Raw genomic sequence first — 15,884 nt, 5'->3', positions numbered from 1 at the left:
CATGACCTAAGCCAAAACCAAGAATACACACTTAACCCACCAAGCCACCCAGGCGCCCCAAGGACACACCAAAATTTAGGAAGTGAAGAGATACACTGAGCTCAAGGACAATCCAAAGAGGATGAAAGGAAAGGGAATTAGGAAAGAACGTCCGAGAACAGATAAGAGTGTAAAGTGCAGCTGAGAGGACATGTGGAAAGTGTCTACCTACCAAGGGTTAGGAGGCTCTGATCCATTTCGTTCAAGAACTTTAGTACGGCAGTGGGGAGAGCGCAGAAAAGCGTGCAGTGAGTTGAGGGATGACTGGAACACGAAAGAATGAAGAATGTGGCCAACCCTTTCCCAAAGGTTGAGAAGGAGCCAAAAAAGGGGGTACAAGATTAAGGGAAATATTTTAGAGCCTGAACGTGTTTCTCTGCCCAAGGGAGGCAGCTGACAAGGACACTGAAGAGAGAAGAGCTGAAGTCCAGGAGGTGTTGAGAAGGCAAGAGACTAAGAGCAAAGGTGGGGGGGGACAGTTTTCATTCTCTCAATCTGCAGGGAAGGTGGTGTGGATGGGAGCGGGAGGGCGCCCAGGGACGGGTGACAAGATGATTCACCCCAAGCCCTTCTTGGACCAACTAGGCATTAGTGGGTTTGTGTTTCTGGGTGGCTATAGTGAGTGTAGTAGTGGAGTCAGAGAGACAAGATAGTGCCCACATGGCTGGTGACAGACCCCGAGAAGTAACAGAGTACCCGCTTACAGAGGCTGCTGAGGCAGCACCTGTCCTCTTCACGCTCAGTAAATGCAGTGTATGGCGCAACAGGCCACTGCCGCCACAGCTATCCCACGTGGACTGTCAAACAGATGGAACCGAGGACGGGAAGGATGTCTTTATTACCAAGATAAGTGCTCCCGGAAGACCAAACATTTGAGGAATGCTCTCTGCATGAAAGCGACTTAGTGAGCGCCATCGACAGAATTCATGCCCAAGGGCAAAGGTAGCGGGGCGATCCCAGTACATCTTTAACAGAGGAAGCTCTGTAAGGAGATAAGTGGCTGGGTTTTTTTTTTAAGGTGGTCAGGAAACAACAAATAAAAATAGATGTTGGACAAAAACTATAATCAAGTTTTAAAAACTCAGTAGGGTTGCCAGGGGTTGGAGGGGGAGGGAAGAAGGAAGAGAACACAGAGGATTTTTAGGGCTGTGAAACTATTTTGAATGATACAGGCATAACTTGTTTTACTGTTCGATTTATTGTGCTTCTCAGATAATGGTTTTTGTTTTTTGTTTTGCTTTGTTTTGTTTTACAAATTGAAGGTTTAAGATTTCAGTGGAGGAAGTAAGTCACTGCAGAGGGGCTGGAAACAGCAGGAGAACTGGAATTAAAAGTGGAGCCTGAAGATGGGGCTGAATTGCTACAATCTTGTGATCGTGCTGAGAAGACCGTTGAAGAGACAACAGAGGATTTAGGATACTACATACGATTAGGTGGTAAAGCAGCGGCAGGAAGTTCTCCTGTGGGTAAAATGCCATCAAACAGCATCACGTGCGAGAGAAATTGTGAAAGGAAGTCGGTCGATGCGGCAAATTGTCGTTTTATTTTAGAAACCTGTCACAGCCACCACCCTGATCCGTCAGCGGCCACGAACTTTGAGGCGAGAACGTCCTCCAGCGAAAGGACTCCGACTCAGTGAGAGCTCAGATGACAGCACTCTTTAGCAATAAGGTATATTTAAGGTATGTATGCTGTTCTTTTTAGACCTAATTCTATTGCACACCTGATAGACTACAGTATTGTGTAAACCTAACTTTTATATACAGCAGGAAACCAAAAACTTCATTTGACTCGCTTTATTGTGATATTTGCTCTCTTGTGGTGTTCTGGAACCAAACCAGCAATATCTTGGAGGTATCCCTGTGCTATCATAACGGATACATTTTAGTATATATTTGTGAAAACCCTTATAATGTACGCCAAGTGTGAACCCCCAGTGAAAACTATGGACTTCGGGTAACAATGTATCAGTGAAGGTTCATCGGTTGTAACAAGTGTTACATTTGTGGGGTGTCTACAGTGGGAGAGGTTGTGCATGTAGGGGGCAGGGGTATATGGGAACTCTACTTTCCACTCAGTTTTGCTGTGAACCTAAAAGTGCTCCAAAAAATAAAGTCACTTTTTAAGGTTATTTATTTATTTGAGAGCACGTGCGCAAGTTGCAGGGGGAGGTGCAGAGGGAGAGGGAGAAGGAGGTCCCCACTGAGTAGGGAGCCTAATGTGGGGCTCGATCCCATAATGAACTGAGCTGAAGGCAGATGCTTAACTGACTGAGACACCCAGGCACCCCAATAAATTCTGTTTAAAAAAAAAGGAGATGGGATGAATAGAATAGGCACAAAGAGAAAATTAGTGAGCTGAATGTCTGAGCATAAGAATTCTGTTAGATGATTGCTCAAAAGCACCAAAGGGATGAAAAACCTGAAAGAGAAGAAAAATCTATCCAATACAGTGATTTTCAACAGGGAGAGACTTTTCCCTCCAGGGGACATTTGACAATGCCTAGAAATAATTTTAGTTGTCATAAGTGGGGGTCGGTGCTTCTGGGATCTAGGCCGTAGAAGCCACTAAGGAACACCCTGCAATGCACAGGACCGCCCCCACGACGACAGGTTATCTGGCCCACAGTGTCACAGTGCTGAGGGTGAGACCCTGGTGTGCTCCTGCGTTGCTGTTTCGCATCATATTTCTTCTGAGAACTTGGTTCAGGATTTCTTCTAGTGCCAGTCTGCTCGTATGACTTCGTTCTGTTTTTGCGTGCATGATGACTGTCTTTATTTTGCCTCCATCTTTGATATTTTCCCTAACGAATTTTAGCTTGAATATTTGTCTTTTTTCTTTTTTAAGATTTATTTGAGAGAGAGAGAGCTTGCATGAGCACAAGCAGGGGAAGCAGCAGAGGGAGAAGCAGACTCCCCACTGAGCAGGGAGCCTGATGTGGGGCTCGATCCCAGGATCCTGGGATCATGACCTGAGCCGAAGGCAGACACTTACCTGACTGAGACACACAGGCGCCTCTTTTTTTTTTCTTTTAGTAAAGATGTTTCTCCAGTTTTCTCACTTGCATTGTTTCAAATGAGAAATCTCCTGTCAGCCTTCCTTATCTCTGTGCCTGTAAGTATCATGTATCTTTATTTCTGGATTGCTTTTAATAGTTCTGCTCTGTCATTGATTTTAAGCAGTTTAGGATGTGATTTGGTATGAAAAGTGGGTTCCATCTGTGTCCCAGACATTTCGTCTGTCACATTAGAAGACTGTAACCTCAGTTCTGTGTAAGTTTTTTGTTTCAGTGGGCAAAAGGGCCCCCAGGCGCAGCATAACCTCTGCAGTGTTATTTGGTGGGCTTGGTTTCCATGGTGCTGCTGGGGTTCCTGCTGATGGTGGGGAGATGGCACCCTCCCTAGGCTGGGCTGACTGCTGTCTCTCACGGGGGAAAGGGGATCTCAGGTCTGCAGGGATGAAGAGACTTGTCTGGCTGGGCAGTCATGGTGGGCTTCCAATGGTCTCTGGCTGCCCTAGAGCCTCTATCTAGATAGTGGACACCCTCAGGCCCATGGAGGCCAGAGGTTTTGGGGCCAGGTGCGCATTGTGGAATTCCCTTCGCAGGTGCTCTTCTGGCTGCCCTGGTGCCTCTGGACGGGGGATGGTAACCCCAGGCTTGCTGAAACAGAGGCTTCTGGGCCTGGCTGCTTGTGGCAGGTTCTGGATTTTTACTATTTTGTATTTTTTTTTAAACAGATTTTAGAGAGAGAGCTTGCACATGTGTGTGAGCAGGGGGAGGGGCAAAGGGAAAGGGAGAGAAGAATCTCAAGCCGACTCCATGCTAAGCGGGGATCCTGATGCAGGGTCCTATCCCATGTCCCTGAGATCATGACCTGAACTGAAATCGAGTTGGCTCCCAAACCAACCGAGCCACCCAGGTGACCCAGGTTCTGAATTTTAAAAATTCCTATCCGTCTTTGTCCTGGGACAGAGTTCATTTGAAATAACTTGATCCTTTTAAGGCTTCCTTTTAAAGTACTCGGGACTAGTGCAGCCGTTAGTGTCTATTTTCTTGTTACTGGGCTAGTACTCTCCCCAGCGCCCCGTGGATCACAATCTGTTCTGGTTCATGGGAATGTAGACTTATTCCTGGCCTTGTATGAACTCCAGGGGTCATTTTCTCTTCTCCTTTTGGGTGGTGCTCTCCCCACACTCAGGTACACATGCTAGTCAGTATCCAGGGGACGGTCTGAAGGGTCCCCGCTGCAGGTAGGTCTCCAGAGCTGGCTGCCTGTGCAGCCCTCTCTCCTGGGAACTCGGCTCCTCTGGCCTTCCTACATAATCAGTTCCATCTCAAGGTCAGTGCCTGCTGGGTTCCACCTGGGTCTCCCCTTCCCGGGCCGAGGCGATCCGAGTGAGACCTGGGGTGAGACCCGCCGGCCTCTGTCTGCTGTCTGAACACTGTAGTTCTGTCTCCACTGCCAGAGTTTTGCTTGTTCAGATAGGGTTCCCCAGCCCTGTCACACCATCTTAGATTAGTATAAGTGCCCTCTGTCCTTTCTGTTCTCATCCTCCTGATGGCTCCTCTTTGCTGTTCTCTTATGCACTCTGGGAGAATTTATCCAATTTGTCCCCACACCACCATCTGTTTTTCCAACATCTGCCCTGCCCTGAGGTGGAGATGTTGTCACGGCTACAGTTTCATCCTATTGTCCTTTCATTTTAGCCTGTTGTCCCCTTAGGACTTTTCGATTCCAAGTCAAAGGTGCAATTCACTGCATTTTCCTAAATATGTGGTTTTCTCCCCCCTGAAAGTTTCTTTTAATACTACCCTCCATTTCTGATGTCCTGTTCATCCTGTCTGCTTGGTATTTCTTCTCTGCAAGTTTTTTCACAGTCCCACCTCAAGCAAAGCCGACTGTTCAGACTCGGCGGCTGCTGGCTGACGGAAGGGCGGCTTGCTCACCTGTGTGGCAGCAGGTGTTCTCCTCAGCCGTTGCCTTGCTGGCCGGCATGCCCCGCTTCCAGAGACTTCCAGACGGGACTGTCTTGAGCAGACCTGCTGGTGTACTTGTGCTCTGAAACTCCGGCTAGACTTACTCAACGTAAGTGATTGCCTTGCAATAAGCCATTCAGTTACTGCGGGATGGCTAAGGCCCTGTGCTCCTCTTGCCACCTGACACCTGGGACGGGCGGGGATACCTACGGAAGCCTGGGCAAGATGAAGACACCCCAGGAACGGCCCATCTGCCTGTCAGACAGGCACCACGTGAACTGAATCTTGAAAGGGGCCCGAGGGGTGTGGACCTCATCACAAAGCATGAAAGCACTACTTTGAGGCCAGGCAGGGTCTTCAGGGCAGTGGCTGGCAGAGTGGACAGATGACCAGTAATAGTACACTCCTACGCTAAGCACAGGGGGCTGATTCTGGGGGCAGGGGGAAGGGCTTGGTGAAAGGCTGTCTTAGAAAGCCCTCTGGCAGCAAGGTGGGGAGGATGTGGAGAGGCCATCCCACCAGTTTGTTCTGGTCTCACCGGGGTGTTGGCCAGGTCTTCCTCCACGCCGCTGCTCTTCCTGCATCGACTATGGTTCTTATTACGCATCACTGACTGGTCTGGCAAGGCACACACCAAGCACAGTGGGACCCGTGCTTCCTGGATTCCACCTGCTCCCGCTCCATTGAGAACCAGGGAGACAGTTTTCTCTTCTGAGACCAACTGGAGGCTGAAGCCCTTAGGAATAGGAAAAAGGCTCTTTACCCACAGTGCTGCACCCACCTTATGGCTTCTCAACCTCACCCTGGGTGGGGGTAGGGGTGGGAGGGAAGGACACAGGTGAACAGCGCTGTTGAGGTTGGAATGAATTTTGAGAGATGTTTGGAAAGAACAAAGGACGAGCGCCACACGGTGCATGGGAGCGATGAGTGGGGAGGAAGGTCAATGCAGTCTGACAGAGATGATAAAAAACCCAACCCCGAAACTACAATACAGATGAGTCAGTCCTGCGAGGCCAGAGACTAAGCGGGCTACAGGGAGGTACTGAGCAGGGAGGAAACACTGCTGGGTGTGCACCATGGACCACAGGCTGGATGGGGAGGCTACATCAGATGCTACGCCGTTCACGGCTACAGTCTTTCCTGGCCACCGGCCCCTGACGAGTACTTACCCACCGTCCCTGCAGTGCTGGGGGCCCCGCCCTGTCTCTCCTCCAGCACCTGGAACTCTCGGGCAAGCACTGCTTCTTCCGCTGGCCCTGACATAAGCTCAAAAGGGAACTTAAGAACTCTGGCTCAGTGAACTTGGCAATGTAAATGAATGAGCCCTAAAATGGATTTTTTAAAAAAGATTATAATTCAGTTCTTTATACAGCTTAACACGAATAGACATTCTTAACAAGGCAAGGTCCCCAAAAGCCTTCATCACTGGGCTTATTGAAGAACTTTTTTCAACCACAATTCTTTCAATAGATCAGTTTCAGTAACCCATGGAAACCCAGGGCATAAGTGGGGACTTCAGTGGGCCACATGGAACCCTCTGAGTTAGCCGCTCCAAGCTGTTACTTTGTTTGAGGGAGGGCTATGGGAGGGAGAAGAGGGAAGTGACAGGTGCTCTCATTTTACAAGTTCTTTGGCAAAGGAAAAGTAAAACATTATTTTGCTAAGACTATTAGCATTTTAGTAGACACAGTTTGATGAAGAATAATGAACTTGTTGCAAACCTGACTTTCCAAGGGGAAACAGTTTTACGTGGATAAAAGTGAAAAAACGCCTGGAATAGACTGTACTAGCTGGAAAAAAAGTCTTGTTAAAGACTGCAATTGGTGGCTAACCAGTTTTACAATTGGTTGGAATTTTACATTAAAAAAATTCTGGTTGATTTTGATAAATCTGCAAAAAGTCTGATTTAATAGGAGTTTGTGATTTTTTTCATACCAACTTCTTTAAAGAATGTGAGGGGCTGAGTAACAGAGCAACCCTAGGGAACAGCGGGGCATGTCCTCTGAACAAGTTTAACACATCTTAGCAATCACCACTGCCTGGGAGTTTGCCGGCCCTCTGGGATTTTTTCTGCTCAACTCCAGAGCCCAGCAGAAGTGCTGTTCAATCTGTTCCTGCTGCTGTAAGAGGAAGATATGCTGGCTTTGCCACCAGGTGGCCTGAGACTCTGATGACTGGTCTGGTTGCGGCTGAGTCATGGGGAAGGATGCTATTTCCTCCTGCACCCTCAACAGTCCGGGAGACTAAGGGCAGAGGAAAAATATGCCTGGACACTTTGAAACATTTAAACTAGTAAATACTAAGTGTTCCTTTTAAAGACGTTCAAAGTATTTTAGCTACTGCAAATAGTCTGAACCAGCTCTTTGCCATTTTCTCATGAACTTCTGTACTGCAGCCACTGCCCTAGCAGGTGCACAGCCTGGCATAAGCTGTAGTCGGGAGAAACCATCAACAGCCCTCTAAGGCTCTCAGTGCTTGTGGAGATAGTGATAAAACAGGGGGTCTTGAGGCGCCTGGGTGGCTCAGTTGGTTAAGCATCTGCCTTCGGCTCAGGTCATGATCCCAGGGTCCTGGGATCGAGTCCCACATCGGGCTCCCTGCTCGGCGGGAAGCCTGCTTCTCCCTCTCCCACTCCCCCTGCTTGTGTTCCCTCTCTCGCTGTCTGTCAAATAAATAAAATCTTACAAACAAACAAACCAAACAGGGGGTCTTGTTAAGCAGAACCCAAGACACTGCACCCTGGGCCAGAGCTCTGCAACAATCCAAATACAGTGATGAAAATAACACAGAAGATGAGCAAGGAACACAGCCAGATCAGCACTTAATGTTGGAGTCATACACTCGCCTGGCTCCTTATGAAGACTGCAAAGGGACATAACTTGCAGGTGGTGTGTCTGAGGGAAGGTAAGACGGGAGACGTGAGGCTTTTCCTTCCGTCAGGTCTATCCTGAACTGTTTCCTTCTGAGTGTGCTTGAAAAACATGCTGCTGACCTACCAAATCCTAAGCAGCAGAGTTATGGGGACGCAAGTGGACATCGGAGAAGTCCCGGAGCTTCACGTCCCCAGGGCCTGCTCCCCTCCTGCCTGGCTCCAGGGCTGGCTCTGTATACCCACACCTGGCAGACGGGAAATCATCAACTATCACCAGGTTGGTGGAGCACATGAACTAGAACCACAAGTGTTCCTGTGACCTGAGTGGGGAGGAGACCCCAAGAAACCAAAAAGCCTGGAAGTCAGGGTTCCGCAGCCACTAAAAGATGCCGTGGGCCCCGCTGGCCAAGTAGGCAGCACCCTATCAGTTCTCCACTGTGATGGGCCAGGCTGGGTGCACTCTTAACAAAAGGGGGAAGGGGCAGGGCCCTGAGAGATTTCCATTGGACAGAAAGGGATGATCCCGTCATGTGGACAGGTCATTTTTGAAGAATTACTGGATCTCTAATAAGTAAAGTATTTCTCTTCTGTGCAAACATTTCAAGGTCAGAGTTCACAACAGCTGTCCCTTCCAGTCCTTTACCTACAACATACATACTTCCATTCAACTGTGGGCGCTGATATCACTTCTTCACCTCCATCTGGACCACCAGCTGTGCAGCCTGGGAGCTGCCCAGACAGCTGTGAGGTGCGTCATGACTCAGGCCTGGGATTGCCCAGGCAGAGAACTGTGTGTCCTGCGCCAGGGGCAGAACTCAGGCGTGTGGACAGGCCAGCTGCTGGTCTGCTGACCCACCTAGCAGAGGCCAGCCCTGGGTCCAGCTGACCGGGTTCCTGTGAAACCGGGCAGAGCTCCAATTAAACGTGTGTAAGCTGCAGCGCCTCTCCCAGGCTTTCAGGAGGTGAGATTACTGTTGTCTTCTCACAGGCCCTGAGCCTCCAAGATGCCACCGTGCCCTTGATCTAGCCCCACTCTTCCTGCTCTGTGCACCAGGAGACCATCAGTCAGGCCCCCCTCAATCTAACGCGTACAATTCCTGATTACAAATGGGAAACAAGGCCTACATTCCTTCCCTGCCGATCTCCAGGAAGACTAATCTCATACTCAGAGATTTATTATAAACTAAGAACAACCATCCAGACTGGGTAGATGGAAGACGAGGGAATCCAGAGCTCAAAGGAGGCTGTCAGTTAAACTTTAGTGTGCCAGGCAGGCAGCAGATGAAAACCATACATTTATTTTGCATTTGATTTCACTCATTCAGATGTCTAAATGCTGGAGTAAATCCATTTGCCTCTTTAGTGTTCTTACTCTGAAGTGCAGTGGCCTGACCGAATATGGCTATATGCTGCTGCCGATTCCCGGCCCTCCAAGGCCTAGGGGGCTCCCCTGAGACGGCCCAGAACTGCAGCAGACTCAGAAGGCCACAGGTACGGTCTCAGTGACATCAGACATCAGTGGGCTGATTCCCAAGGTATCTCTCCCATCCCTCAGGACACGAGGGTCTCTCTCTCTGGCACTGCCCACTGGCTCACAACCACAAGACTGCTGTGGAACACCAAGCCCCTGGCTAATCTGGGCTCCAGCCAGTTTCCTCCGGGCAGCATGTGAGAAAGGGCTCCCTTTTCTCTTTTTCTTTTTCAAAAATCATCCTGATCTAGCTTCAAAGGGTTCTAAAACTTCCTTGCCCCATCTGGACCCAAAAGCAAGAGCTGATTTTTAAAAGTCAAATTCTCATTTCATTTGGACAGAAGGAATAATGTCTTTCATATTTTCTTTGTATTTCTCTTCAATAGTTGCTTGACCCAACATCTTTCTGTCTGCTCTATACAATGAAAATACAAACTAAATGAGAATAGAAAAAAATAATTAAAGCATTAAATTGTACAAATTACAAATCTGTTCCAAAATATACTTACATTAAATAAAATACGCATTTCAGTAAGAGATCTACAGTGAATGACTATGCATTCTGGGAAGCTTCACGACATCTAGGCAGGGCCAACATCCGTGGGAGGAGCTAAGAGAATTTGCATCCAATCACAGTATGTAGCGGGTTTCTTATCGCCCCTCTGCGAGCTACACTGAGCACGTCATCAGCATCACTTGTGCGGGGAAGGATTTTGTTTGGGAAAAGGGGAAGAAGCAAGCGCTAGCCTCAATTCTGAGTTCATTACAACTTCTCAGGAATCTCATCAATAGCCTATACAGTACAGTTTCCAAAAAGTAAACATGTTAAGGGAAGCAGACAACTCTTTAGAACCCCAAACACATTTCTTGCTGTATTTATGTGGGACTCTCCATCTACAATGGGCAGTCGTGAAGAGGTTCTTCCTTGGGACAGCATGGTCACAGGATGTCGATGACCCTGTGGGTCTCAGGGGAGTGCGAGGACTGGGGAGGGGGGGCTCCCTCTTGGTTGAGGTTGGAGACAAGCCTACAACACAGTCCACAGCCCCACCATCTCCTCCTCCTATCATCTGGCATAACGCTTAATGTAGTCTTCCACTTTATTCCGGAAGTCTTCCTGTGGAGGGATCAGGGAGAGAAGGAAGAAGGGGGAGTGCATTAGCAAGGGAAACATTTCCAGAACAAGTGTGACCCACCCCAGCTGAGGAGCCGCTGTGAGCTCTCAAGAGCGTATGAAGGACTTGGCCTCCAACCCCCCCCCCAGCCCCGCTCAACTGCCAAGGCTGCAAGACAATCAGAGGCCTGAGGAATGGGGTCCCTCTCCCTACTACTCCAGGGGACTGGTGCGCACAGGACGCTGCGTGCAGGACACGCGGCGCTGTGCTGGGAGGGTTGGGGGTGGGGCCCCAAACACAGAAGCTCTGAGTGGAAGGCAGCCTAAGACCCTTTGTTTGCAGATGGGGAGAGTGAGGCCCAGAGTGTGGTCAAGGTGACAATGTAGGTCAGGATAGGGCTCTTGACCTCAACTGGGGATAAGTCAGAGCCGCTGTTCTCCAAAGACCCCTGTGTCCAGATATGTCTTCCTAGAACCCCCCAGACCATGCTGCCTATTTAAAAGGTGCCCACTTTTCATGGTGCGAGTGCAGCCCATCACCCGAGTGACTACCTTGCCCAGAAGCAGTGGCTTTGCTGTAGAGCTCCCTGCCCAGGCATCAGGCAGAAGCCACCTGGGTTCCTCGGGTGAAAAGAGGCAGTGTGGCCCATGGTGTCTCCAGGCCAGCATGGGCAGGAAAGTGTCCCAGGTGCGCCCCTCAGTCTGTTCTAATGTTAGGAACTAAGTTCCTTGGCTTTACAGGACTAGGCAAGGGCCCCCGGGGCCACATGTGCCATGAGGGACTTGGAGCTCGCCCACCTCAGAACACATGTATTCAGTGTTCAAGGATGCTGTGATCTGACAGGTGGAACTCAACCCTCTTACTCCTACAACGCAGCTGCTAGGTCACCGATGGCCATGAGGTTACACTGCTTCAGTCCCATCACGTGACAGGTAACACCACCAGCCACACCGCCCAGAGAACACAGCTAAGCCCCTGGTAGGTGCTGCGCTGGCTGCGCCCTCTTGTGGCCAGTCCTGGCCTGGAGTGGCGCCTCCTCCAGAGGATGCGCCTAGAAGGGGCGGGGCACCATGCGGGGCACCAAGCGGGCCGCCTCTTCTGCCACTTAATTCACATGGTGACCCTTTCAAGGTCAGGGTAGGTTCCTGGTTTGAAGTCTGAAAATGGTTTGGTGGCTTGCCTGCCGTCTCAGGGAGGAAGTGGAGAGCTGCTGAGCCTGCGCTTGCGGACAGGACTGCATTCAGGGGCCCCCACGAGCCCTGACTTGGCCATTTCCACGGCACCCAGAAGCCAACAGTACCGTCAGCTGCTAAGGAGCCACAGCCACAGCTCGCAGGATGTGAAGTGAAGACCCCACAGGCACTGCTGCCCCCATCCGGACCTCGGTGCTCAGTCTCACCCCCTTTGCTCTCTCCTGGCCCCGGACAAAGCTCAGAGCCCATAGCCTCCAGAAGCCCTCTGTCCTCAGCCTCTGGTGCCTCCCACTCCCTCCTCTGCCTGAGCCCACATGAAGACTCGGGGGCCAGACTGCCTGGGTTCACATCTTGGGCTCTGCCCCTTCCTGCCAAGTCTCTTACCTCCACGGTGGCTCTGCTTCCTCAGGAGCAGATCAGGGATAACAAGAGTCCCTCCCTTGTGGAGATGTCAGGAGAATAAATGCACTCCAGGAAGTGGGTGGGACAGGGCCTGGGAGGGCCACCCAAGGATGCTGCTGCTTTTGCATCGCCGCTGTCCTGCCACCCAGCTCTACTCACGCCAGCCTGTGTGCTCTTCCTCAACACCCCTAGCTCATTCCTGCCTCAGGGCCTTTGCACTACTGTAATACACTCCAGAATACTCCTGCCCGATATCCATTTGGTTCACATCAGATCTCTACTCACATCTTGTCAGAAAGGGCTTCTCTGAGCACCCTACATAAAGCAGCAAAACCCATCAGTGCTCCCCGCCCCCAGACCCCCATCCCCCTCATGTTACTTTTGCTTATCTATGCTCTGCCTCCACCCACTAGCACGTCTGCTCCATGGCGACAGGGACGGTCCATTCATCAATCATCCTGAGCATTAGCACCTCACCTGGCACTTAAGTGGCCACCAGTCAAACTTGGGATGAACAATGAGCACGAAATAAAGTAAGGAGAAAGTTCAGTAACTGTCATCATGACTCAGCATGAGGACGGGCATGGGGCTGGGGCACTTCTTAGAATTCATGTGAAGGCATCACTGTCTGGAGGATTTTAGGTCCATCTTACTGGGGCTAACAGTTTAGAAATGCAAGTCTTCCCCTTATTTCATACAAAGAGCAGGAAGCAACCTTCGAAGAAAAATAAAAGGATAGACAATTTATAACAGGTCTTTCTCTACCTGGCCCTGTAAGAGTGTTCCCATCATTATCGATTTCTTTTCCTGACTCGGCTTACAAGACATGGTGCTTAGTGGGGAAGTCCAAGTCAGGGACAGTGACAATGTGAATGGAGCTGCCTGAAAAGGTACGGGGCGGGGGGGGGGGGCAGAAGAGCACCTGCAAGGGCTTATCATCGCAGTGGACAAACCACAGCTGTGCCAGGCAGCGAGCCAGCACAGGTGGTGCGGGGGGCTGACAGCCGCGGGCGGGCGATGCCGTGAGAGCGGCTGCCCGTGCCCAGAGCCGCCTGACATCGTGGCGCATCGGCTGAAGCCCTCTGCTGCTCCCAGCCTCCTCTGCCTGAGCAGAAGCACCCACTGACCCTGCAGTCCCACTGACAGCCCACTGGTCCCTGCTGTGCCGCCGCATGGTTTGTGAGCCTGTGCTGGGCGACACGGCCCTCACGGTGCCCGCTCTTTAGTTGTAGTGAACATCACAGACAGCACATTCAAAACGCCCCCCACTCTGGCGCATAGCAGGTGTCACATAAACACAGCACCTGCTCTTCAGCACGGTATTTAGAACCAGGTCAATGGCATTTAGAACTTTATAGATTCAAGTTAGGTGTTGGGTAACAGCCTTGGGTGGCTGATTTCTGGGGTGGTGAGGATTCACAGGGAATCTGGTTCAGAAAATGAAACTTGAGGCTCTATGACTCAACCAAATTAGCCCTGCAGGGCTGTGTGCTGAGGCCTAAGTGGCCCCAAGTGAAGCTATACAACGTCTACCAGCCGTGCTCCAATGCCAGGGCCACCTCCCAGACTCCTGCTCCTAACACCCTGCCCGTGCACTTTTACGGATGTGCGTAGAAGGGGTATTTATTGCGTTATCATTTGTAGTTGGGAAAAAAAACCCATGGGGAAAACATGAGTGCCCACCACTCACGGAATGGTTGAAAAAAGTACGGTAGAGCCACTTTATGGACTATCAGCTCCTAAAATGAGTAACGGTTTATGCACTGATTTGGAAGAAAAAAGTTAAAAAAAAAAAAAAAGGGAACTGAGGATTAATAATAAACAGGATCCCATTATTCTGGATGGAAACCAAAGGGGCACGCGTGTGCACAGGCACACTGGAAGGACCTCAGGATGTGAACACTGTAGCCCCATACTGTTAATAAGATAAAGTAACAGTGGCCTGTTTTAAATTCCTCAGACTGAATTCTACTGGGAAATCACATCTAATAAAAACACTTCTGTCTGACCTTGGGTCAAATGCTCTACTGAGACTACTCACGTTTATCACAACACACTACTTACCAGTTGCTTTCAATTCCAGGCATGGACCTACCATTCTGAACCTTGTATCTGGCTGAGCGAGAGCCAGTAATCATGTTTTTAGCAAATCCATCAACCTCGAATGCTACCGCTAGCTTACCTTGTCCCTCAAATGATGTTCTGCAGCTTCAATATTCAGCGGATCGTCAAAATTCAAAAGATCCTTAAAAAGAGAGAAACTCAAAGTAAACAATGGAAAGAATCTGTTTTTCTGCTGTCCTAAGTCTTCATTTTCTAATCAGCAAACAGGAGAACCCAGAGAGTAGAGAGTCCATTACGGATCACGGTTCCTGTGACGGAAGCGCACAGTGTGTGTGGGTACTTCCTGCACGCTGGTCAACGGCTGACTGAAGGTCACCACGTTCACATGAACTGTCCAAAGTCAGGTGAAAATGGAGGACAGTGATATCACATTAAGTTCTAATGTTATTTTTGATAAAGAACCACTCTCATTACGAGCATTTCCAAATAAAAATCCCATTCTTTTTTCCTCAAAAATTCATTTCTTCTTTTAATTTGTGATGAACATCTTTGCCTCTCTAAGTCTGTGGTTTCCATGCTGACCTTAACCAGATCTTCTCTTTTTATTCCCCTTCACGACACAGCACTCATACCCAGCAGGGATGGCGTATGAAGTCTGAGTGCAGGACAGCGCCAGGAGGCCCCTGTCCCCCTTCCTACCTTAGAAAACCCTGGGGGGAGCCTGGTTGGCTCAGTCCTTGGATAGTGCGACTCTTGATCTCAGGGTTGTGAGTTTGAGCCCCATGTTGGGTGTAGAAATTACTTAAAAAAAAAATAAAATCTTAAAAAGAAATGGAATGGCTATTTCCCTCTCCCCACAAGAAACACCATGGATTTCAAATCGGAGGCCATGCCTTATCTTTAAACTGCCTTCCCCTTCTTAAACACCAAGGTAGTGAGATTTGTTCTTAAGAGAAGTCATTGCTTTCCAGAGCCATTGATGGTCACTATAAAGACAACTGTACTTCTGCTCAGGAGAAATGTTAAATTTGGGGACTGTATTTCTGATTTGGAAATAAATATGGGGTATGACCAATATGCTACAAATACAGGAAGGAAATCTCTTAAGTCTCTATAATCGCTTGTAAAGTTGAACAATCAGATTTCAAGTCCTAGAAACAGGCAAAAGTATTAAAGCACACAGATGAGATAGCCAGTGCATATAAAGACCACCAGACACACAAAATTCCTTATCTTCCTTACCATATTTCTGACCTAAAATGAATATATTGGCTGGAATAACCATTACAGGTTTAATCAGCAATTTTGGTTGGCTCTCTAGTATTTGGAGCACTGGAGAGATGGGGACTGCACCAGATTAAAGGCTAAATCAATGAAAAAGCAGCACGACCTGCTGGGCAGACTTTAAATCATGCTACAGCCTTCACAGCTCCAGAAGTAAAACCGTGCACATCCCTGACAAAGCCAAACCAGAATCACAACCAGAATCACAACAAAACGCGGGCACTACCTTCCCAGGGGGTTACAGGAGGGCCCAAAGCCAGAAGTACTGGGCTTGCTGCTTATGCTACAGGGGTCACCTGGGACAACAGACGAGAAGGCAAAGGGAGGCAGGGCCTTGGGAGGGGGGTCTAATTTTGAAGCTCTTGCTGCCAGTAAGAGCAAGAGCACTGTGACCTCGGATGGCAGCCTGGCCCCGGTGCCGGTGCTGTGTCAGCACACCTGCTGTGGGCCAGGAAGCTGCCCCTCC

General features: G+C 49.5%; 1 protein-coding gene and 1 long non-coding RNA gene across 6 annotated transcripts in view; one reads left to right on the top strand and one right to left on the bottom strand.

Annotated features, from left to right (window-relative positions):
• Positions 1-514: 514 nt before the first annotated feature.
• On the top strand, positions 515-14,624 carry LOC105240668. Of its 2 annotated transcripts, XR_004623695.1 has the most exons (4): positions 515-1,023; positions 1,302-1,721; positions 3,075-3,153; positions 14,154-14,624. It is a non-coding gene; the product is annotated as an uncharacterized LOC105240668 (long non-coding RNA). The 2 variants fall into 2 exon arrangements; XR_859658.3 differs by lacking the exon at positions 3,075-3,153 and having other exon boundaries at positions 520-1,023.
• The window catches only part of UBE2F (ubiquitin conjugating enzyme E2 F (putative)), a 53,824-nt gene continuing 44,289 nt past the window's right edge, over positions 6,350-15,884 (bottom strand). For 2 of the 4 annotated variants that reach the window (XR_004623694.1, XR_004623693.1), the window contains 3 exons: positions 14,253-14,315; positions 12,548-12,785; positions 6,350-10,477 (listed from right to left, as the gene is read on the bottom strand). Coding sequence is in view for 2 of the 4 variants with exons in the window: in XM_019806946.2 (XP_019662505.1) it covers positions 10,427-10,477; positions 14,253-14,315 (114 nt within the window). In the remaining 2 variants the exon portion in view is untranslated. The remainder of the gene's footprint in view (positions 10,478-12,547; positions 12,786-14,252; positions 14,316-15,884) is intronic. The other 2 variants (XM_019806946.2, XM_019806944.2) reach the window with 1 other exon arrangement.

The sequence above is a fragment of the Ailuropoda melanoleuca genome, chromosome 2 (assembly GCF_002007445.2).
Source record: "Ailuropoda melanoleuca isolate Jingjing chromosome 2, ASM200744v2, whole genome shotgun sequence".
In the NCBI taxonomy this organism is placed as follows: domain Eukaryota; kingdom Metazoa; phylum Chordata; class Mammalia; order Carnivora; family Ursidae; genus Ailuropoda; species Ailuropoda melanoleuca.
The sequence above is the reverse complement of the archived record's forward strand: the minus strand, read 5'-3'. Positions and strand labels throughout refer to the sequence as shown.